Genomic DNA, 20,464 nt, shown 5'->3' on the forward strand with positions numbered 1-20,464 from the left:
AATGTTGTAATGGCTCACTAAACTTCCTGTATATGACAGTCTCTGCCTTCCCTGCACCCAGTGCCTGACCCGTCACACCTGACTGGTCACTTGTGTCTTCACACACTCACCACCACTGTTCCATAAAGCTGTACTGATGCAGTGCAGTGGCAATGAGAAAACATTTCATGAACATTTCAAGGACCTTTTAACCCATAAATCAGTGAGCGACAGACTCCTGTGATCATGAAACTTATGAAATAGTGATTTTAAAAAAAAATCTAATGTAGCAGATTCAACCTTGACTCAGTATTGTTTAGGCAAAAGTTTGTATTTCTCTTTTGAGCTTTGATTTGTCACCTTCTGTGTGCTGAGAACATCAATTAATCTGATATTATTTCTTTCAAAATTCAGGATCTCTGTGTTAATACGTAGTTTTTTTCTCTGCAGCTTCATTTTTTATTTAGAGTAATGGAGCAGGTTTCATTTTTACAAAAACACATCCTTGCAGCTACTGAGGAATGTAGCTGAAAACACTGACACAAAAAAGGGACCTTCCAACTTTGTCTTGAAACAGAGATAAAAGTGAATAAAATAATGACCGGTGCAAACTGGAACAAAGAGGGACTTGTGACCAGCTGTGAAAACAAATAAAAGGTCAAGTACTTATTGTAAATGAGAGATAACCACTGAATAGTGGAATAACATGTTGGTCATCTATTGTCTTGGTTAAACAAGTGCAAAACACTTAATCATCAAATAGTTCAAGTGTTGAATTACTTACGCAAATATTTTAAGATTTGATAAAGCCCCACTTTTAAATGTTTGACCTAAGGAATTCAGTTTTTCAAGTTTTCTTGTGCATCATTGAACAGCATCTCTATTAGGTCAATGAGTTGTAGGCTAATGAACCACATTATCTGCATAGATTTATCAATGAAATTGGAAGGTTTCGATTGGTAATTTTCCAGTTTTATTTTTCCAATATCAACAGAGTATTTTAACAAAAAACATGAACCCCCAACTTCTTGAACAACTATTCACTTTCACCAAAATGAACACTAACTGACTGTTCAAGAACTATATTGTCTGGCGGAAGACTATCATTATGATGACGGTTATCATTTATTTATGTATTTTATCATCAGTGTTGAGGGTAATGCGTTACAAAGTAACGCGTTAGAGTACTCAGATTACCTGTTTGTTGCAACGAGTAACGTGACGCGTTAGTTTTGCAATTTAAGTAATCAGTTACTTCGTTACACTTTCAAATAAGAAATCCGTTACCAGTTATGTATCACTAAGGATGTAATTCCCCCTTCCGACCACAATGTGGGTTGCAATAACAGAGTGGCGCTGTCCGTCTTTTGGCTCGTTGACTCCATGGAAAATGAAAAAACAGAAGCAGTGATTCAATTAACTTCGCTGAAAATATGAGATATTCGTGTCTTTTTTTATGTTTGTGGTGAATGAAACTCGCAAGACTTTTCTTTGTTCGAGTTGATATTCATCTGCTGGCCTTCATTAAGTTTGTTCCTGACATTTGTTCAGCTGTCTCTCCGCTGTGGAACCGGATGAACGGTAAGAGACTGTTTAATCTCTGAATTTTTGTCTCGTACCTCTAAACGGTCATATTCATAACATAACGTTATTGATAATCTCACCACGCGATAACTTAGGTAATATTAATTGGAAATAAGAAAAACGAACAGCAACTACAACATAAACGAACATACTGCTCTGTCTCCTGTATTGGTAACGCAAAAGTAACGTTACTCTAGAGAGTTACTTTTCTCCGTAGGTAACGGTTAACGCTGTAACGTAAGGAGGTGTTTTTTAATGGCAGTAATGTTGTAATGTAGCGGGTTACTTTTAAAAGTAATGTTACCTAACACTGTTAATATCATTTATTTGCCTCAAATGTGATCAAAATGTGTATGTATATTTGTCCTGTGTTCTGAATATTTAACAGCACAAAGCCTGACCTCTGGCGGTTGAAACCCGGCCGTTTGGCGGTGTTGTGCGGCTGCCTCATTACCGCGGACTGTTCAGAAGCTGTTGGCTGTGAAGTGACCGTTGTCTCTCTGTGTTTCTCTGCCCGGGACAGACGTCCGAAGCGGAGAAAAAACGACTTTTAAAGTCAGCCTCAGATAAAGAGGTTTTCCTGAACATTAACTGAGAGATAGGTGTTTTTTTTTGGCGGACACATATTTTTTTCTTAACTGCTCCAAAGTTTAAGAAAAAGGAGTTTTCCAAGGAAGCCGGGACGGGCAGTTGTTATTCCTCCTCAGCGATCCTCAGGTAAGATGGAGAAAGGTGATTTTAATTGCAGGCTTTACTTTTTTTCAACAGTCTTTAACAAAAAAATAAACGTGCACAAAGTGCTTTTGTTCATTTTTCTTAAAGTCGCTGCTGTTGCCTGAAGAAACTTAGAGTTTTCTGAGTGAAGAAAACATTTGTAACGGTTGATTGTAACGTCGTCAGGTGGAAACTCATCTTGTTTTACAGTCACTTCACGCTTTCTAACAACATTATTGCACTTCTGATGCCGTTATTGATAATATAAAGAAGCCAATCAACAATTATTTATTTCAGAAATGTACTATGACCAAACTGACATCAAGGAAAACTTACGTCCATAACGGTAGCCTATATTAATATAATATCTGATAGCTTTTTGATTTAACTGTGGCTTGAAATAACTAGCTACATATTAGCCTAAAACATTTAACCTATATCAACAAACCGTAATCAATAACAATCAAACAGGTAGCCTAACCCCACCACCAAACATCACAGCAGGTTCATAGCTTTTCTGGGATTTCAGCTCAGTGTTTCCTGATGATGGTGTTAAAGGTGTTTACACTTTAACTGATTGTAAACACAGTAGTAAAACACCCATAAATAAATGAACTCAAAGATGTTTGTTTAGTATCTGTAATTTACACAGTTAGAAGAAATGAATATTGTGCATGAATGTCTCTTTATCCGTCAAGTATAGATTTTTTTAGTGTTGTAGACTGCGAGCCAATGACTCATTAATTACACTCATTAGGTACATCTGACTTAATTAAAACTAATATAGTCTAATATAACAGTCTTGCAATAAATCTTATCTTCATGAAGGTTAATAAGGTCAGTTTTTGTTAGACTGTTTAGAGAGGTGCTGGTTGACTTTATGGTCATTTTGAAAGCTACCCTCATTGATATAAATGGGGTGGACAAAATATTTGAAACACCTTCCAGTATACTGCAGTGGAATTGAAGCGCAACACAGACTTCCAAAATTAATATATAGTTGAATCAGCACCTCTCTAAAACAGTTAAAGTTTTTGTGTTACAGTGCATTTGGTACCTAAAACATTTGCAACTGAATATACAACAGGTGTTTTTTTTTCCCAGAAGTTTTACTAAGTCCAGGAGATTTTTCAGTGGGGTGTTTTTTTAGGTAGGGAGTCTTGGCTGACTCCTGCGGGTGTCCCTGTGGGTCCCAGCCTACATGGGGCAGGGCCGTAATTGTTTTTGACAGATGTGAGACATGTGACTGTATGACTGGAATTCCATTATCAGAAACAGATGATAAGAGTCTCTGTGTTGTAGCGGAGTTCAGGCTGCGGCTGGTGGGTGTCTGACCTGACCTGTGGCCAGAACGCTGCACTTTCTGTCCAGCTTGAAAATGTGATTTGTGAGCCAACTTTAGACAAACACCACTATACTACTACTATTACCACTACTACTACTGTTACTCCTTTTATTGTTGCTCTGTTGTTGCTTCTACTGCAATGTTATCATAAAAGTATGATGCACTGTTTTCAGGAAACTGTTTGCTGTTTAATAATTAATAGGCTTCCCCTTAATGAGCAAATGATCCAAAGGAATCTTTATAGTTTTGTGGGCTTTAATAATCAGTGTCCATAACCACCTGCTTTAATAACCACCTGTACATCCTCCTTGTACAGGTGCTGAGTCTATGGTTGTGACTCACGATTATTTTCATTATAGATTAAAGTGCTGATTATTCTTTTAATTAAATGGTCTATAAAATATCAGAAAGTTGTGGGAAATACCTATTACACTCGTCTCATTTTGTCCGACCAACAGTCCAAATCAGGAAGATATTAAGTTCATTAAAATCTTCAGACAAGGACAAGTGGCTAAATTCATAGATTTGAGAAGCTGAAACCATGAAATATTTGGCATTTTTGCTTGATTAAAGATTTAAACAACTGAACAATTATCAAAATAATTTCCTAATTGATTAATTGACTGACACAACGCTCCTTTTAAGATTTGTACTTTATTCTTCAGGAAAAGTACACCATCTCAAACTCTATTTTCTTTTCATCAGGTACAGAGGAATCAAATATTTAGATTTTGAAGACTTTGATTTCTCTGTATACCTGACTGAAAGGAAATTTAGGCTTGAAAGGTGCTTTTCTTATGTAATAAAGAAGAAATTTCAAAAATCACAGTTGTGCGGCAGAAAATAAACAAGAACCCACTGGCTGACGGACAGCCTGTTGACCAACAATAAAGGACACCTGACACCGCTGTGCAAAACATACCCATCCACCTGTCCTCCCCTCTTTCTGTGTCTCCTGTCTAACTTCACTCAGGAGCAGCACAGAGGAGCTGTTGTTTGGTCCTCCCTGGACAGTGCCCCAATTTTCTTTTTTTCTTTTTTTTTTTTTACCCTGACTCCATGGCAACACTGTTCCCGTGACGAACAGCCTTGACTTTTTCCCCTCCTGCTCCCAAAACAAAGGCAAGAAGTTATCGAGGGAGGGGGTAGAGGGGCAAGCAGAGAGTTGGAGACAGGGGAATTGTACGGGGGATGAAGTATATGGAGGAATGAGGGAGGGAATAATAGGAAGGTGTCTGGGATGGAGGCTCTGAGGCGAGACTTCTTCTGCCATGTGTGCCAGAGCCCCATAAAGATAGAAGAGTTATTACCCCGGACTGAAGACTATGGGCACTGCCAGGGACGTCTCTCTGTCTGAATGTCTGTGCATTCTGGCTGTCGAGCTCCTTCACAATCCCGCCTAAGTGCCCGAACTGGAGCAAGATGTAGATGAAAAAATTGTTTTTGTTGTTTAAATCAGGACTGTGGTGCCACTGGAAGACAGAGTTCAGTAAAACAGACTACTAGGCTTTGACTAGAGCTGAAACAATTAAACGATTAGTCAGTAGACAAAATAAATTGGCAACAAATTTAATATCAATTCATCATTGAAGTCATTTATCAAGCAAAAATGCAAAATGTTCTCTGGTTCCACCCTTTTTAAAGCAAAGATTTACTGCATTTCTCCTTTGTAAATTGAATATTGTTTAGTTTTTGAACTATTGATCAAACAAAACAAGAAATTTGAAGATGTGACCTTGAGCTCTGGGATCATGTGCATTTTTCACTATTTCATGACATTTAATAGAATAAATAAAGAATAATACACAAATCAATAATGAAAATAATCGTTAGTTACAGCCCTATAATCACTGAATTATTTGCTGTTACCTGGTGCATTAACAGATGACGTGTCACATTGTGTTTAATAACACATTACACACAGCACTGTGTTCATATTAGACTGAGATTACAGCTAGCAAGTAAGAAAAAAGTAAAAAGATGCATTAATGTTCTCATTGTTTGTCCTGTAGAGTAACTCTGCTCTGTTGTTTACTTGCCTTTTCATTCAAACTGCCCACTCCCTGAATGACTCGGCGTAGAAGAATGGGCATTGTTACGTCGTACACACTGTGGCTTTGCATATCTCTGTAAGATTTGTAACAAAAAAAAGAGCAAAAAAGCGATATGAAATGTTCAAAGTCTGGCTGGGCATTGTGTGGGCTGGAGAAAGACTCCCACTGCCTGTGAAGACGCAAAAAGGAAAGTATTGTTGTTTGGCTGCACTCCCCGTCCTGGTACTGGCATCTCCACAGTGATTGAGACTTTGCTGGTTCAGAGAACTCAAAGCTAAGGTCATTCCTCTAATATTTCATTTTTATCTTAATGCAAAAAAGCAGGCTTTATCTAGTTCATGATATGAAAAGCGATACACTTTCTTCTCTCTGTAAAACCTAATTTACTCAACCTGACCAGAAGAGAAAATTGCACAAACAAGCTTCACATGTACCTTCATAAATCACACTGCCTTGGAAATAGTAAAACATTTACACTGATCTGTTACTAAGCCTCATTACCAAAGACAGTCACGCCTAACTTTCCTGTATCTTGACGTAGCATTACTCATATCAGTGCTGCTGAAAAACAGAGCAGCACAGCCCTTCCTAGTTGGCGCAGGTCATTTGCTGAGATTTTGGGTCCAAGGATTGTCCACAAACTCTTTGTTTTGTTGTTTTCGTTTACAGTTTCGGACATCTTTCAGCAATGTTTGACAAGCAGAACTACGACAGTCCGCCTGTCTACAGTCCTCCTTTCACCTCACCATCCAACCACGGCTTTGTTCCACCAGGCAGCTTTCATGCTCCTCAGAGTGATTACAACGCGTACCCACCTCCGCCGGGCTCTTACTACATTGAGGAAAAACCGCAAAACTTCTACAAATGGCTGTCACCTCCTGGGATCATCAAAGCCATGATGGCTACAGTGATCGTGCTGTGTGTGGCAATATTTGCCTGCGTGGCCTCCACTCTCATGTGGGACATGCAGTATGGATATGGTTATGGCTCTGGGCTGGGCTATGGCGGTGGATACGGCGGGGGATATGGCGGGGGCTACGGCGGAGGCTACAGCGGGAGCTACGGCTCAGGATACGGTGGTTATGGGGGTTATGGAGGCTACGGCGGCTACGGCTCCTACATTTCACCCTACTCAGCCAAAACTACAATGCTTGCCATGGCAGCCATTAACTTCATAGGGGCGCTGGCATTCTTCATTGCTAGCTTCTCTAAGTCCAACACCGTCCGCAGCAGGAAGTTCTTTCTGGCTCTCCTGATAGCCAGCATCTTAATGGGTGTCCTGCAGGTAATACTCAGTTACATTGTGTGGTCTATGTTAAAGCCTTTCTACTTCTCTGTTGTTTATGCACTCTTCAACAACCTCTGTGTGGACATAGACCAGTGGTGATTCATTCATAAGAGTACAAAACATTTCTGTATACAAGAACAAAAGATAAAATGCTGTGCAAATCACAACGGTCTCCAAGTAGAACTCAGATTCAGTCTAAAGACTCCCTTCTTCAAGAAATGTCTGGAATGAGACCTCCTGCCTCTTGGCCACAGTTAGGTAGCACTGTTTTCTCTGCTGTAATGTTGTTTGGATTCTTAATACAACAATATCAGCTTGTGCTTCATCCTCTACAGTGAAGTCATTTCTCATACATTTAACAGCTTTTTTTATAGAGAAACAGCTCAAATTTTTAAAAATCCAGAAAAGAAAGAAATATGCAAAACCACCATTCTCATTGTTGTAAGGAACAATGAAACATAAATTGGAATTCATTTTCAGTCTGCTGTTGTTCTCTGCATTAGCAGAGCATCCTTCTACTGAAGCATCTCACATTTATGTTTAATATTTGGAAGTTTCCATCCCATGTGCCAAATAAAATTGTTGTAAACTTATGAACTTTCAAAACCAGTCACATAACTCTGTAATGATATGATATTCCCTTATGCAGTCCTAAACCATTGCACAGTTACACTCTGTTCTGAACCCAATGTTCCACCAAAGGTTTGTTAGTCCAAAGTAAAAAAAACTCCTCGTTGTACTTTACCTTTTGCACTTACAGTATGTTCAGCTAATCACTGGGTTGATGGTTGCTGCTATATAACTGACCTCATTTGATTTGATATTGTTGTCTTAGTTACATTTCAATTGAGCACTGAGGAATACTTATGTAAGTCTTTTTAAATAAGAGACTTTTATGGTTGTCAATGTACTAACTCTGTGTCTTTCACAGGGCATCATAACCATTGTCTATATCGTTGGGGTGAACCCAATGGCCCAAGGATCCTCCAGCATGATGTACAATCCAATGCTCATGATGTGCCAGAACCTCTATCAGACCAGCTATTCCCAGATGGGAGGAGTAGGAGGCTTTCCCATATACAACCAGTACCTCTACCATTACTGCTTTGTGGACCCTCAGGAGGTTTGTAGCTTTTTCTGTGGATATTTTGTAGATATGAAGGGTTGGATCAGTTGTTGATGTGACACCACATCTCCCAGACTCTATATATGTGCATGTAGTTGATAAAGTAGTCTAACGATGGTCTTGTTAATATTCATAACATTATGTTAAATAGATCAGGCTCTAATAGTAACGGTAATAATAGCTCTAAAAATATCAGAAGATAGTGGAATTTTCCCATCACAATTTCTCGCCTTCATATTTCTTTAGTTTGTTTTGTCTGTCGAACAGTCCAGATCGGAAAGACATTAATAATATAAACAAAGAAAAGCCGAAAATCCTTACATTTGCTGGACCTGGTCAGCTACTTGAGAATTTGTACCAGTCTCTGTCCTCTATCGCTTGATTGTCTTGCCTCGGATGAAAGCGTCTGCCAAATGACTAAATGTAAATGTAAGCTGGAACCAGCAATGTTTTTTCATTTTTGCTCATTAAATTACTCATTAGTTGATCATCATATTTGTTGTTGATATAAATGTAATGGAATAAATAAATGTAATGGAAATGCTTGATTTTACTTGTGTCACAAGTATATTACAGCTTCTCATATTAACAGCTCTTTATTGTTTTGTAATGTAATTTCTTAACTTGAAGAATTCATTACATTCACCGTACATGGCGCCATGAATTGTTGTAATGACGTCACACGTGTATTTTGTGTACGTCTTGTACCAGAATAACCCAGCTGTATCTCAGAGCTTATCTTCTTGAGAACTTGAGATTTTATTCCCATGTTCTTGCTTTCCCAGGGAGTTGCCATGGTGTGTGGATTCCTGATTGTCATCGCCTTGGGTGTTGCGGCTTTCTTTGCACACAAAACTAGAGGGAAGATCTGGCGCTACGGGAAACCCAACATCAACTGGGATAGGCCTCTTGTTGATGGGAAGGCCTCAGAGGGCAGAGATGTAGAGGACTGGGTAAGAGACAACAGGACGGTAATCACAGCTAAATAAATCTGGATTTACATGGGATTTACAAACAAAAATCACATTTTGACCCTAACTGACCCAGAGTTTTTGCATGCACAGCTTGCAGTCATTTGAACAGGGTCGGAGGGAGTTTAAATCCAGCCTTAGGAAAGGTTGATGGAATACAATGTTCACTGATTTGATTAGATGATGAAATTTATTTTTTTTCCCGTATAGTAGATTTCAGCCAACAAAACTGATTGACATACGCTTTTCCCCATCTGTCACCGAATTGTGTGACTTGTTGGTATGTGGGAAATTAGTTTCCACCTGTTTTTACAATACAAAGTAAGTAAGCACGTAGGTAATGAGTCATGTAGTCATCCCACTTCGGTAGTCATCAGTTATAAAGATTGGTTAGGTTGATTGTGGTGATGTAGAGCAGCAAAATAGCCAGACTGAGACTTGCTCAATCCCAAGGTTGGTTTGTTATTGCTATTTCTGACACACTATATTTGTGCTGTATTTCCTGATAGACTTTGTAATGTTGTGTACCAGTTCACATCTCATATGTTTTTTCATTGCTTGTATTTATGAGCTGAAAGTCCAAAAAGGGTGTCATATATAGATCTTTATCACTTTATAGCATCCAGAGGGAAACAGTAAGACTACCATACCAGTGTTTCCTCTGACAGAGTCACTTTGTTCAGGGTCAGGGCTGATAGCAGTCAGTGCCTGTTTGCTCATGGTCTACTACCTGGTTTCACTCTGAGTAATCATTAACTACCTCAGAAGATAGCGAGCAAGCAGGTAGTTTCTAGAGAGCCTGCCTCAGGTTTTTAAATGCGGGACTGTTATCTGAAATATGGATTGATTATTGACTTCAACTGCCACTTTTCAAATGATGCCTGTTTCATAGACTGAATGACAGAGATATAACAGTATGCTAATGTACTATAGCAAAAAAATGTAATTGATAAACAGCAGTATTGAAATCTGAGACTTTGCAGATGGTGTCCACATTTCAAAAGGCTCAGAGGGACGTAACATTTGCAACAAGTTTGCAGCACCAGCGTATCTGTACACTTAAAGGACTCAGAATCAATAGCTTATCTCACCTAAAGAAGAACTAAACAGACATGGTGTTATATTTGATTATATAGAGCTGTTTGTTTTTGAGAGGGGTTGTCATTGGATGGTATCGTGCACACAGAGGTGTGGAGTCAGAGCAGACGAGAGTAAATGAGTCAAGCCCAGAGTGAATCCTGTGACTAGCACTAGTGTCTATAAATGGAGCCGTGCTCACTGATGTCATCAGATTTATTGTAGGTACAGTAGTTAAGTTTAAGTAGTTAAGTTTACTGCTACTGCATTTAGACATTTAACACGTCTTGACATTCAAGCATGTAAGAGATACGTTTTGAAATTTTAAAGCTGCGCAAAAGTTTTCATGACTTTCAGGTCATTATTTATTCAAGCTAGTCAGTGTCAAAGATTGAAATATGTATGTAGGCTGTGGCACATATATGACTTTGCTGTTTTAAGACTGTAATCTGTTGAATCACAGGTTCAAAGTGTGCAGTTATTGTATGGCCACTATAGCTGATATACATCTTCTGTCTTTGTTATAGCTTCAATAAACAGGTGTGGTGTGTTAGAGTTGGCTCATCTGTCCTCGTTTTCCTCATTTTTTAAATCTTCTACACTGTACTGATTATTTTTTCTTCGTTGCTGCACTACCTGCAAATCAGTGCCACAAAATGAGTCATCAGGCTTGTTTGGCTCCTTTAAACACAAGGCCAGTGACAGTCTAAGGCTGTAGTTGGTTTGAGATTGGACCATCTCTGTTGCTGAGCTCAGGGAGGCCTGGCTCACTCTGATGACCTCACACACTGGCCTCATTCAGCTCGCCCAGGGGGGCTGCATTGTGTCTGCTGCATGAGGTCATCAGAGTCGGTTTCTGCAGGGCTGTCTGTGTGCTGGAAATGCTGAATTGCTTCACAGATGTAGAGCGTAGGCATCTGGGGCTGGTTTCATAGACATGGGTTAAAACATCAAAATAGAGAGAGAACGTGATTTTAAGCATATAATGTTATAGTTTGGACGTTTAACATGTTACAATAATGTTATATTAAGAAACAAAATGTTGGTGAACCATAAATGACAAAGGGTTTGTGGTTTTTCTTTTTTTCAGTAGTTTTGCTGTAGCATTCAATGTATCTTCTCTTATAAATCTGTCGGTTACTGCTGCTCATTAAAGCTGGTTGTAAAAACTGTTTTGTGCAATTTGCAACACACAAGTAGCATCGTCTTCAGTGAAGCACAGGCCTGCAGTTAAGAGCGTTTTTTATTATTCAAGTGGACATTTTACGGCTTACATAAATCTCTATCCTTGCTTTTCTCACTCTTAACATCATGTCACTTCCCCTCTTCTTCTACTTGTCCTTGATTTCTGTCTTGCTCCATCATGATGCTGCTTCCCCCACTTCTTTTATTACACATGCTCTTCTCCCTCACTTTGCCTTCTCCATGCCTTTCTGCTTCCCTTTGTTTCCCCTCCCTCGTCGACATCCAGCGCTCTGTCCCCCCCTGCCTCTCCATCTTTGCCTCCTTGCTTTGCTTCACCAGGTTCAAGTATCTCAGACATTCTTACTGTGCTTACATAGTCTGTTCATGGTGCAGCAGCCGCTGCGCTGCTCACTGAGAGGCCATTGTTGGGATTGAAGCTGCACTCTTCAAACGGGATTCTCCTGCAGCTGCAAGGAGGGTAGCTCTCCCCCACCCAAGCGCTCCAACAACTATGATTGTTGTTTTTTGGGAGCTAAGCTGATATTTTCCTCTGCTCCTGCACTGTGAGGAATTTAGGAGATTGCTCCGTAATGCAGCATTCAAGAAGCAGGGGAGTGGAGGTTTCATAAGAGTTTTATATAGTGGGGTATTAGTGAGTTCTTAATTCTAACCTGGGCTTGAAATGGATTTTTGGCTCACTTGTCAAAGGCTGGTAAATTAAAAAATGTAACTATCAGGAGTGTGTTTTACCACGCAGAATATATACATTTTAGACAAGTAAAGAAAATATTCATACTTTCGTGTGCAGGTGTATTAAATGTCAGATGTCTTATTTCTGCAGAACATTATCCTGCAGATTACTCCTGCTCAGGACATTTTTATTCACTAATGTGATATTTAATGTAATATGCAGAAACATGTCACCTCACCAGTCAGCACCAGTGATATCAGTGATAGCCCATATACAAAGGCACATACTTTGTGAGTAGAGTTTGAGCTTGATTTAAAACCTGCTCGCTCATTTATACAATAGATGATTTTAGTTTTACTTTCTCTTTTTTGTTTTTAGGAGCCTCAATACCTTCAGTTTTTACTAACATTAAGCCAGTTAGTCATCAAAAACAATAGCTACCATGTTGTGTAGAGGTCTCGTAAAAGGAATCTAATGATTGATAAAGTTACTGGTCTCACAGTAGAAGAAACGGTGACCACCCCCGAGGCCTTCATTGTGAGGAATTCTCTCATGCAGGCTCTCTGGCCTCACAGGAAGACTTGGTAATACAGATTAAGGCAAATGTTTTCACATGACGGACACTGTTTCCTTTTGTTTGAATAAAGAAAAGAGGAACACATCCGTCCCAGGTGTTCATGAAGACATAAGACAACAGATAGAAGTGAAAGCCAAGATTCAGTTACTGTCCATTGTCTTCTGTGTGTATGTAATATCTTTATGATTAATCTTTTAAGGTCAGAAGGTTATCAGAAACAGGCTTAGCATATGGGGAAATGCTGCAAACAATGGCATTCGGTTTATTTAAAATTAGTGTTGAGTGTGTTTTACAATGAACCTTAAGTCATCCTTTGTTTTAGTTTTCTGGAACTTTTCAGGCACGGTGAACCAAGCAGATAACCATCATTTCATTAAGGAGCTGGACTGTGCCGTCCAATTACGTGCCCCACTGCTCTCTCAAACTTTAAGGACTAATTACCAAACCTTTGTCTGTGCTGTGGAAATAGCTTTCCTTTCTCATTTAAAGGTCACTGCTAATGTTTAAACTGTCCAAATAAATTCCTTTTCAACAATGTAAAGTGTAATAACACTGTCCTGTTTGTGGCTGTGCAGGTCATTTAAACGTGTCAGTTAAGATATAAGGAAAAGAAGAATAATGGATTTATAAGCAGGATGTCAGTCAGAAAATGAGCCTGTGGTGAGGTTCGCTCTTTGTGAGTGTTTCAGTTGTTTGTTTGTGTTTGCTGAGTCTGTTCCTTCTGTTCTTTCCTGCCTGCTGTAGGTGAACAATGTGGAGGAAAGCCACAGTGTTCAAGACGCCCCAACTCTGTTGGTGTCAGAGAAAGCAGGCGGACTGCTCAATGCTTCAGCCAACAGTGTCATCTCTTACTCCCCAGCCAAGGTGGACAGCAGCTCCTTTAATGGGGACACGTACGATAACAACCAGTGAGTCCAGAGCCCAATTTAAATGTTTCGAAACACTTAATAAATACTTAAGCTGTGAAGGTCTTTCTGTTGAGGTAGATGTGTGAAAATTTCAAAAACAGAAATTGACAGTTTTTTATATACACAGTGCTTTAAGTTCTCAGACACCATGTCTGATTTCAGGATTAGAACAGTTTTAAATTCATATAATACTTAATTCAATACACTGTACACATTTACTCCTGGACAATTTTTCAGGCTCACATATATTTTCTTGCTTTAATCCCTCTATTCAACTTCTATCAAGGAAAAAGCAGCATCCTTTTAGTCTTTATACTGTAAAGGTTCCAAACAAAACCTCAAAACACGTGACACAAGCGATATCTAATCACTGCTTTGTTTTAAAACCCATGAAAATATATTGCCCCACCCACAGTAGAGAGCTGTGTTTGTGTGACCTTTGAGCCCTTGTTGGATTAACTTTTCCTTGTTTTTTTTTTTTTTTTCTCTCATGTTCATTGAATTCCCAGAGGAAGGGAAAAGGCAGCATGTTTGTGAAGTAGTGTATTTGCTTTTCTTCAATGATTTCTGAAGCACTCTGTTTGTGTTAATGTCCTCAAGACTGCAGTGTGTGTGTGTGTAAAGTTTTGTCAAGTACTCCTCTCTTTACAGTTTCTTAACATCTCACTACCTTTGAAAAACAAGTCCATCTCATATTTCTGAATGATCTTACTGCACCGTTAACTAAATAAAATAACCAAATCATTTAATTTTGTACTCAGAAACGTAAGGATTTTGAGGGAGTTCAAAGTACAAAATGGGATCACAAAATAATCATTGCTGCCGTTTCATAAGCAGAAAAATGTTAGCCTGAGGACCTGCAGTGTGCCCAGTTGTTGACGTAATGCAGCCCTGTTTTTGTAAGAACTTGTAATATCTGCTCCACTGGATTTGGATTCCTCTTCAAATCCCTACAAACCTACAAAATTGAGCATGTCTCCCCCTCTTGTTATGAAAGAGCTGCACCTGATTCCTGGTCACTTGGAGCCATCCACATGGTACAGAGTCAAATTACAGGGTGCAAGCAACAATAATCATTAGTGGTTCACACTGTCTACCTTCATCCATATGGCATCAGTCTAACCCATATCAGTAAATATTTGTTATGTTTAGTCATAGTCTTATATAACACCACTCCTAAAGATAGTGGTGTTATTTGGGTCATGATGTTCTTGGAGTAAATTGTCTGTTTCTTAGACTGTCAAGGAAATTACAGATTTACCCTGTAAAAACTTAACTGTACTTTAACTGTACTTAACTGTACTAGATCCCGTAAACTGAACTGTACTCAAACTGTACTAGATCCCGTAAACTTAACTGTACTTTAACTGTACTTAACTGTCCTCACTGATAATTTGTGTTGAAACAAAAGTCAGTACGACCCTTATATCCCTCTAAACACAGCAAGGAGGCCTTTCAAGACATAAAACACCAGACTAGACATACATTGTCTCTATACAAGTACGTATCTAAAAGTGTTAAGTCAAGAGTGACTCAGCGCTTTTGGAAACATTCAATCCTTGTTTATTCAGGCACTTTGGCCAAAGGTGTTGTTACAGTATTTGACGCAGTAGCTGCTAGTACGTTTTAAATTGACACTACGTCTTTTATTCTCTTTTACTGTTTTTGTTTTTGCTTTTAACAGTGTCTTTCCTGCTGCTCTGTTGTTATTGTTGTTCCTTTTGCCATTTTGTTTATTGATGTGAGGTGACTTTGAGTGCCTTTTAAAAGCGCTGTATAAATAAAATATTATTATTTAAGACAAATGTTTTCCATATAAAATGTTTCTAACAGCTTTAAGAGCATAGTTGCTGTTCTAGATTTTTCTAGGTTTTTATTTTACTCTGGTTTTAATGAAGAAGACTTTTTAGGACAGTTTAAGAGGTCTTGTCTAATCTTCTCATGTCTTTGTTGCTGACCCGCAGATACTCAGAACAGACCACCAGCCGACCATCGGATGTCTTCTCCCACGGTGGAAGGACCAGCTCTAGTCCTTCAGAAGAGACAGGCGGAGGCCGTAAACCTTCTGCCAACAGGGGCAAGAGACGCAGACGTAACCCCGAGCTGGATGAGTCTCAGTATGAGACGGAGTACACCACAGGAGGAGAGACAGGCAACGAACTCGACCCAGAGGAGTGGGAGAGGTGAGATTTAAGCTTCCACGACTGTACAGCTGTATCTCTGAGCTGCTCATACACCGTCTGGATTAGAGATGGAAATGTCTTTAGCAAAGAACACAGCATGTAGATTGCAGTCAAATACTATTGCTCCCTTAGGACCAGACCTAAATTCTCTGATTTGAATGAATAACTGTAAGCTCAGAGAATCAGCCTCACACGAGAGTGACTTTGTTTACAAGACAATGCAACTACAACATCCTTTGAATAGAACACGCAAGTATAGATGAGCACATAAACAGATGAATAGGGAGCAAAGAAGGTGAATATTAATTCTAACTTTCAGTCAAACATGCAGATGGAAAAAGCTACGTTCTGTATATTCCTCACTCTGTCCAGGAGATTAGTTAATCTCCTGAAGCATGCCATTCCACACTGCTTGTACTGAGGCATAATGAGAGAATTGGGCCAAAGGTACAAAACAGAGGAATTGGTGTAGTTTACGAGAAACTTGTTATATTTGGTTGTTTGGATACACCCTGATTTGGAGACATTTGGAGTGGACCACAACAACCAGCACTCATGTCTCCTTGATCTCTGTGCTCTGTGTTCAGCAGTCTGAACCACAGGGAGTCTGATGACCTCATTGAAGTTTGTAAGGTGTGCTTTTCATGTACAGGAAGTTTTTTTTGCAAGTTTATCTCTGATGTTGATATCTGTTTGTCTTTCTCTCCTCTCCAAACTCTCCATGCTTTTTGTTGCTTTGCTCCTCCTTGCTCTCCCTCTCCTCTTCCTCCAGCATGTATCCGGAGATAACATCTGATGAACAACGTCATGCCTATAAGAGAGAGTTTGATGCCGACCTTAGGGAGTACAAGCGCCTGTGCGCAGAGATGGACGACATTAACGATCACTTAAACAAACTCAGCCGGCAGCTGGACACATTGGATGAGACTTCTGTCAAATACCAGGTGAGACATACGCAGGACGCACCTCAAAGAGTGATGAGACTGGCATAGCTGAACAAAAAATGTGGTTATGAAAGCAAGATAAGTCTAAATTAAAAATCAGAGCTGCTGTAGGGAAGATCATCCCCATACACTGTAACTAAAATGCTCCAGCTCATGCTCCTTTTTCTTGCTCCTGCTTTACAAGTGCCAAAATTCAGATATTGAAACCCAGAACATTCAGAATTTGCACAATTTCATTTTCAGTTGATGAGTCACTCGTGCTCTTAGTTCAGCCAGATCAAATATCCACCGTATCTGACATTGCTGTACTCTGTGTAGGGATGTTGTGGAAATAAATCTGTCCTCCAACTCACAACTCTTAATGGAAGTGAATAGTTTCAAGTATTAGTTGGATATATTCAGATAGAAACATGTATTTTTTTTTTTATCAAAGATAGATAAATGTTTTTATTTAGGTGTCAAACAGAGATGTTGAACAGGAAAAGAAAACAACATTCAGGTTGAATGTGAGGCTGGCATGATAATAAGTGTATTTTCTTCTTTCATCAGACTGTAGCAGAGGAATATAATCAACTGAAGGACTTGAAGCGGGTGAGGAAACATTTCTGAGTTTACAATTTATAAACCTGCCTGCAAATATAATGCAGATATTTGTGGCAGCAGTGTTACAGAGTTTGTTGTAAACATCCACAGACAAAATGTCATCTATTGTATTATTCTTGGTATTCTTTTGCACATAAAACTTCTGTAATTGATTTGTGCTCACTCTATTATTCTCACTCTATTATTATTTTGAAAATATAGTAGAAAAGCAAACATTGTTACACTGTTAAGTAATATTAAATGTGCTCTCTCTCCTCTGTAGACATCAGACTACCAGTCTAAGAAGAAAGAGTGTCGCAGGCTGAGACACAAACTTTTCTACATCAAACGCATGGTGAAGGACTACGACAAGACCCACTAATGAACCCACTGAGTCTCTACGCTCCGCTCTCACAGTTACCATGGTCCACATGATGCCAAGATACACTCCACAATGCTACAAAGACTCTGTGAAAGGCTGAGACCAAAGTTACCTGTACAGCTCCTACACTCACTGGACACACATGGGCACACACACACACACACAAACACACACACACACACATAGGGAACATACTGTAAGTTTGAGCAGCTATCCTTGGTAGGACATTGCATTGACTTCCATTCATTGTGGACAGCCTAACCCAAACCCTAATTACCAGTTCACACTTTACCCCTAAACTTAACCAGGACCTCAGAAATGACATTTTGCCTCATTAGGACCACGTCTTGGTCCCCATGAGGACTGCTGGTCCTGACGAGGTTGATGTTTATACCAGAAAAGGTCCCAGTGAGGTAACAAAAACACACACACACACACACACACACACACACACACACACACACACAGGGAACATACGGTATGTTAATATTAATGATCTGATCGTTTGTAAGACAGCAGAACTGGATGAAATGACTTTTTAGGGAGAAATGGAAACAGCAGCCTGAGCTGAATCCACTTCCACAGCAAACACTGCCATTTTCTTAAAGGGTCAGCTCATTGTTAGCCATGTGCAGCCACCTGCGAAGATCAGAGGGTGAGGTTGTAGAAAGGTTATTTTAAAGTCACCTGACCTTGAGTCACCTGTGATAAGTGTGCTCAGTTTCTGTGATTTTGTTTGCTCTCTAAATTGGCAACTTTTCCGTGTTTTATCTCCAGTTGAGATAACAGTTGGAGCAGTAATGGGTGAGACGGGTTGTCGGGGTTGTTAGCAAGCAAATGTGTTTTTTTTTAACCCTTTGCATGGCGTTAACTTTGTCAAAAATTATGTTTTGTTGTGCTTGTCTCACCTCTGTGTCAGTGTTGGTTACTAACATCAATATCAGCAGAGTTAACTGCTCTCTTCCAGGACCACATGTATTATTCTAATGTACTGGCTTTATGTCGAAACTAAGATTTTGATACTGAATATCTAAATATAGATGCAGTGAGACCAAAAAGGGGACTTAGTGGCCAATTGTATATTCTTTTAAGGGATCCTGTTTTTACTACATAAACATTAAAACAATGGTTTATGGTTTTTATGTACTGCAGGAATCAAAAGAACAAAATTTTTAGTATGTATCTGTCTATTAGGTAATTAGCATCTGTGATAATGTTATCTGTTATTTGTACATACTAAAGACACAGTGTTTGTTTTTAATCGGTGATCATTTCAAATATGCTGAATCTATGCAAAATAGTAAAAATATTTAGACTATTTTTTATATTTTTCCGTTGTACACCCTCAACACAAACTGGAAAACATGTCTCTCACTGTTCCTGACTGTCTATAAGCTAAGTTCATATTTTCATTAGATTCCTTCTTGGCCGATGAAAAATGATTATGTGCTGATTCCATGTGTGGTGATTATAATAATATAATAATCTACTTCATATGCAAAATGTTATGATCTTGTGTATGTTTTAAAATTGTTTTGGCACCCTCATGATTTGTCATGCATTTGTATTTTTATGAAGAACATTGTTGTCATTTTACAAACCATTTGCGAGCCATTTATTTTTGTATGGATTTATTTTCTCTGATACTATTATAAAGGACCATTTTTTTTGTAACTGTATTCTTCCATAAGGTATGAATGATGTCTAAAAAGTGTTCCATAAGTAATAAACATTTCTAATTCTCTAAAAATGAGTTGCTTCACATTTCACCTCTTTCTGTGCACCTGCTGTTAGTGTCCAGCAGGGAGAGCAGAAGACTTTTCTCTCTCTGGGAACACTGGTGATAAAAGTAGCTGATCACAGTGAGCTAAATGCAAACTGTTACTGCCCTCCACTGGTGAACATCTCTCGAAACCTTTTACTGGAGCTGTTTTTCCACAATACATACTAAGTATTTTTGCTGTTGGTATACAAAAAAGTCATCATTTCATACCGACAGGAAATAAATAATACATCACACTGCAGCCTAACTTAAACTTCACAAGGTGAAAGCATTATCCAAAAGATTTAATATATATTATGATGTCTAGCTGTCTCACCACCATCTGCATTTTTTTTTTTTTACACTTTTTGCACCTGTGAGCACCACTAACTTTTCCTTTGTGTAAAACACGGTGAGACAATATTGTACACCAACTGTCAGCATACTGTCTTTTGAGTATATATGTCACTCTTCCTGTGTAAATATGCTACACATCAAGTACATTTTCACAAGTACTGTACTTCAGTACAAGAGTATTTCCATTTAATGCAGTCTTATACTTCTACTCTACTACATTTCAGAGGGAAATATTTTACTTTTTACGCTACATTTATTTCACATCTATAGTTACTTTTCAGATATAGATTTTACAAATAAAACAGATGATGTATTTTACATGTGTAATTAATTTAGATCGCTTTGTAGAAATTAGGTTTCACTTTTACATATAAGAGTATTTTTTCTGTTGATTAGTGTAAAAAAAACTAAATCCCCTTTGATTCCATGCTGTGAGACAAAAAACATGAAAAACCAGAAGAGGGGTGAAATTATTTTTTACAGACACTATATCTGTGTATGTATAATCAATATATCCCTGAGTGGGGCCATTTTGCATAATGAGTACTTTTACTTCTGATACTTCAAGTAAATTTAGCAACTCATAGCCTACGTCTGTATTTTGACTTAAAAGTGCACTATGCAAGATTTGGCCAGAATTTTAGTTTAAAATGTTCAAAAATTAACTAAAATTATCAACAGAATGTGAAGAAATAACAATTTTGACATTATGTCAAAGACGTCTATGTATTGTGTTACAGAGATATCTACTGATG

At 38.7% G+C, this 20,464-nt stretch overlaps 1 protein-coding gene across 1 annotated transcript; it reads left to right on the forward strand.

Moving 5' to 3' along the window:
* The first annotated feature begins 1,395 nt into the window (after positions 1-1,395).
* LOC122988514 (occludin-like) lies at positions 1,396-19,343 on the forward strand. Its single transcript, XM_044360859.1, has 10 exons — positions 1,396-1,560; positions 1,952-2,280; positions 6,346-6,961; positions 7,896-8,087; positions 8,876-9,043; positions 13,336-13,499; positions 15,464-15,682; positions 16,455-16,626; positions 17,176-17,217; positions 17,492-19,343. Exons 3-10 carry the CDS (start codon positions 6,365-6,367, stop codon positions 17,588-17,590), a joined length of 1,653 nt encoding a protein of 550 aa, XP_044216794.1. The 5' UTR covers positions 1,396-1,560; positions 1,952-2,280; positions 6,346-6,364; the 3' UTR covers positions 17,591-19,343.
* Positions 19,344-20,464: the final 1,121 nt, after the last annotated feature.

The sequence above is a fragment of the Thunnus albacares genome, chromosome 9, assembly GCF_914725855.1.
Source record: "Thunnus albacares chromosome 9, fThuAlb1.1, whole genome shotgun sequence".
Lineage (NCBI taxonomy): Eukaryota > Metazoa > Chordata > Actinopteri > Scombriformes > Scombridae > Thunnus > Thunnus albacares.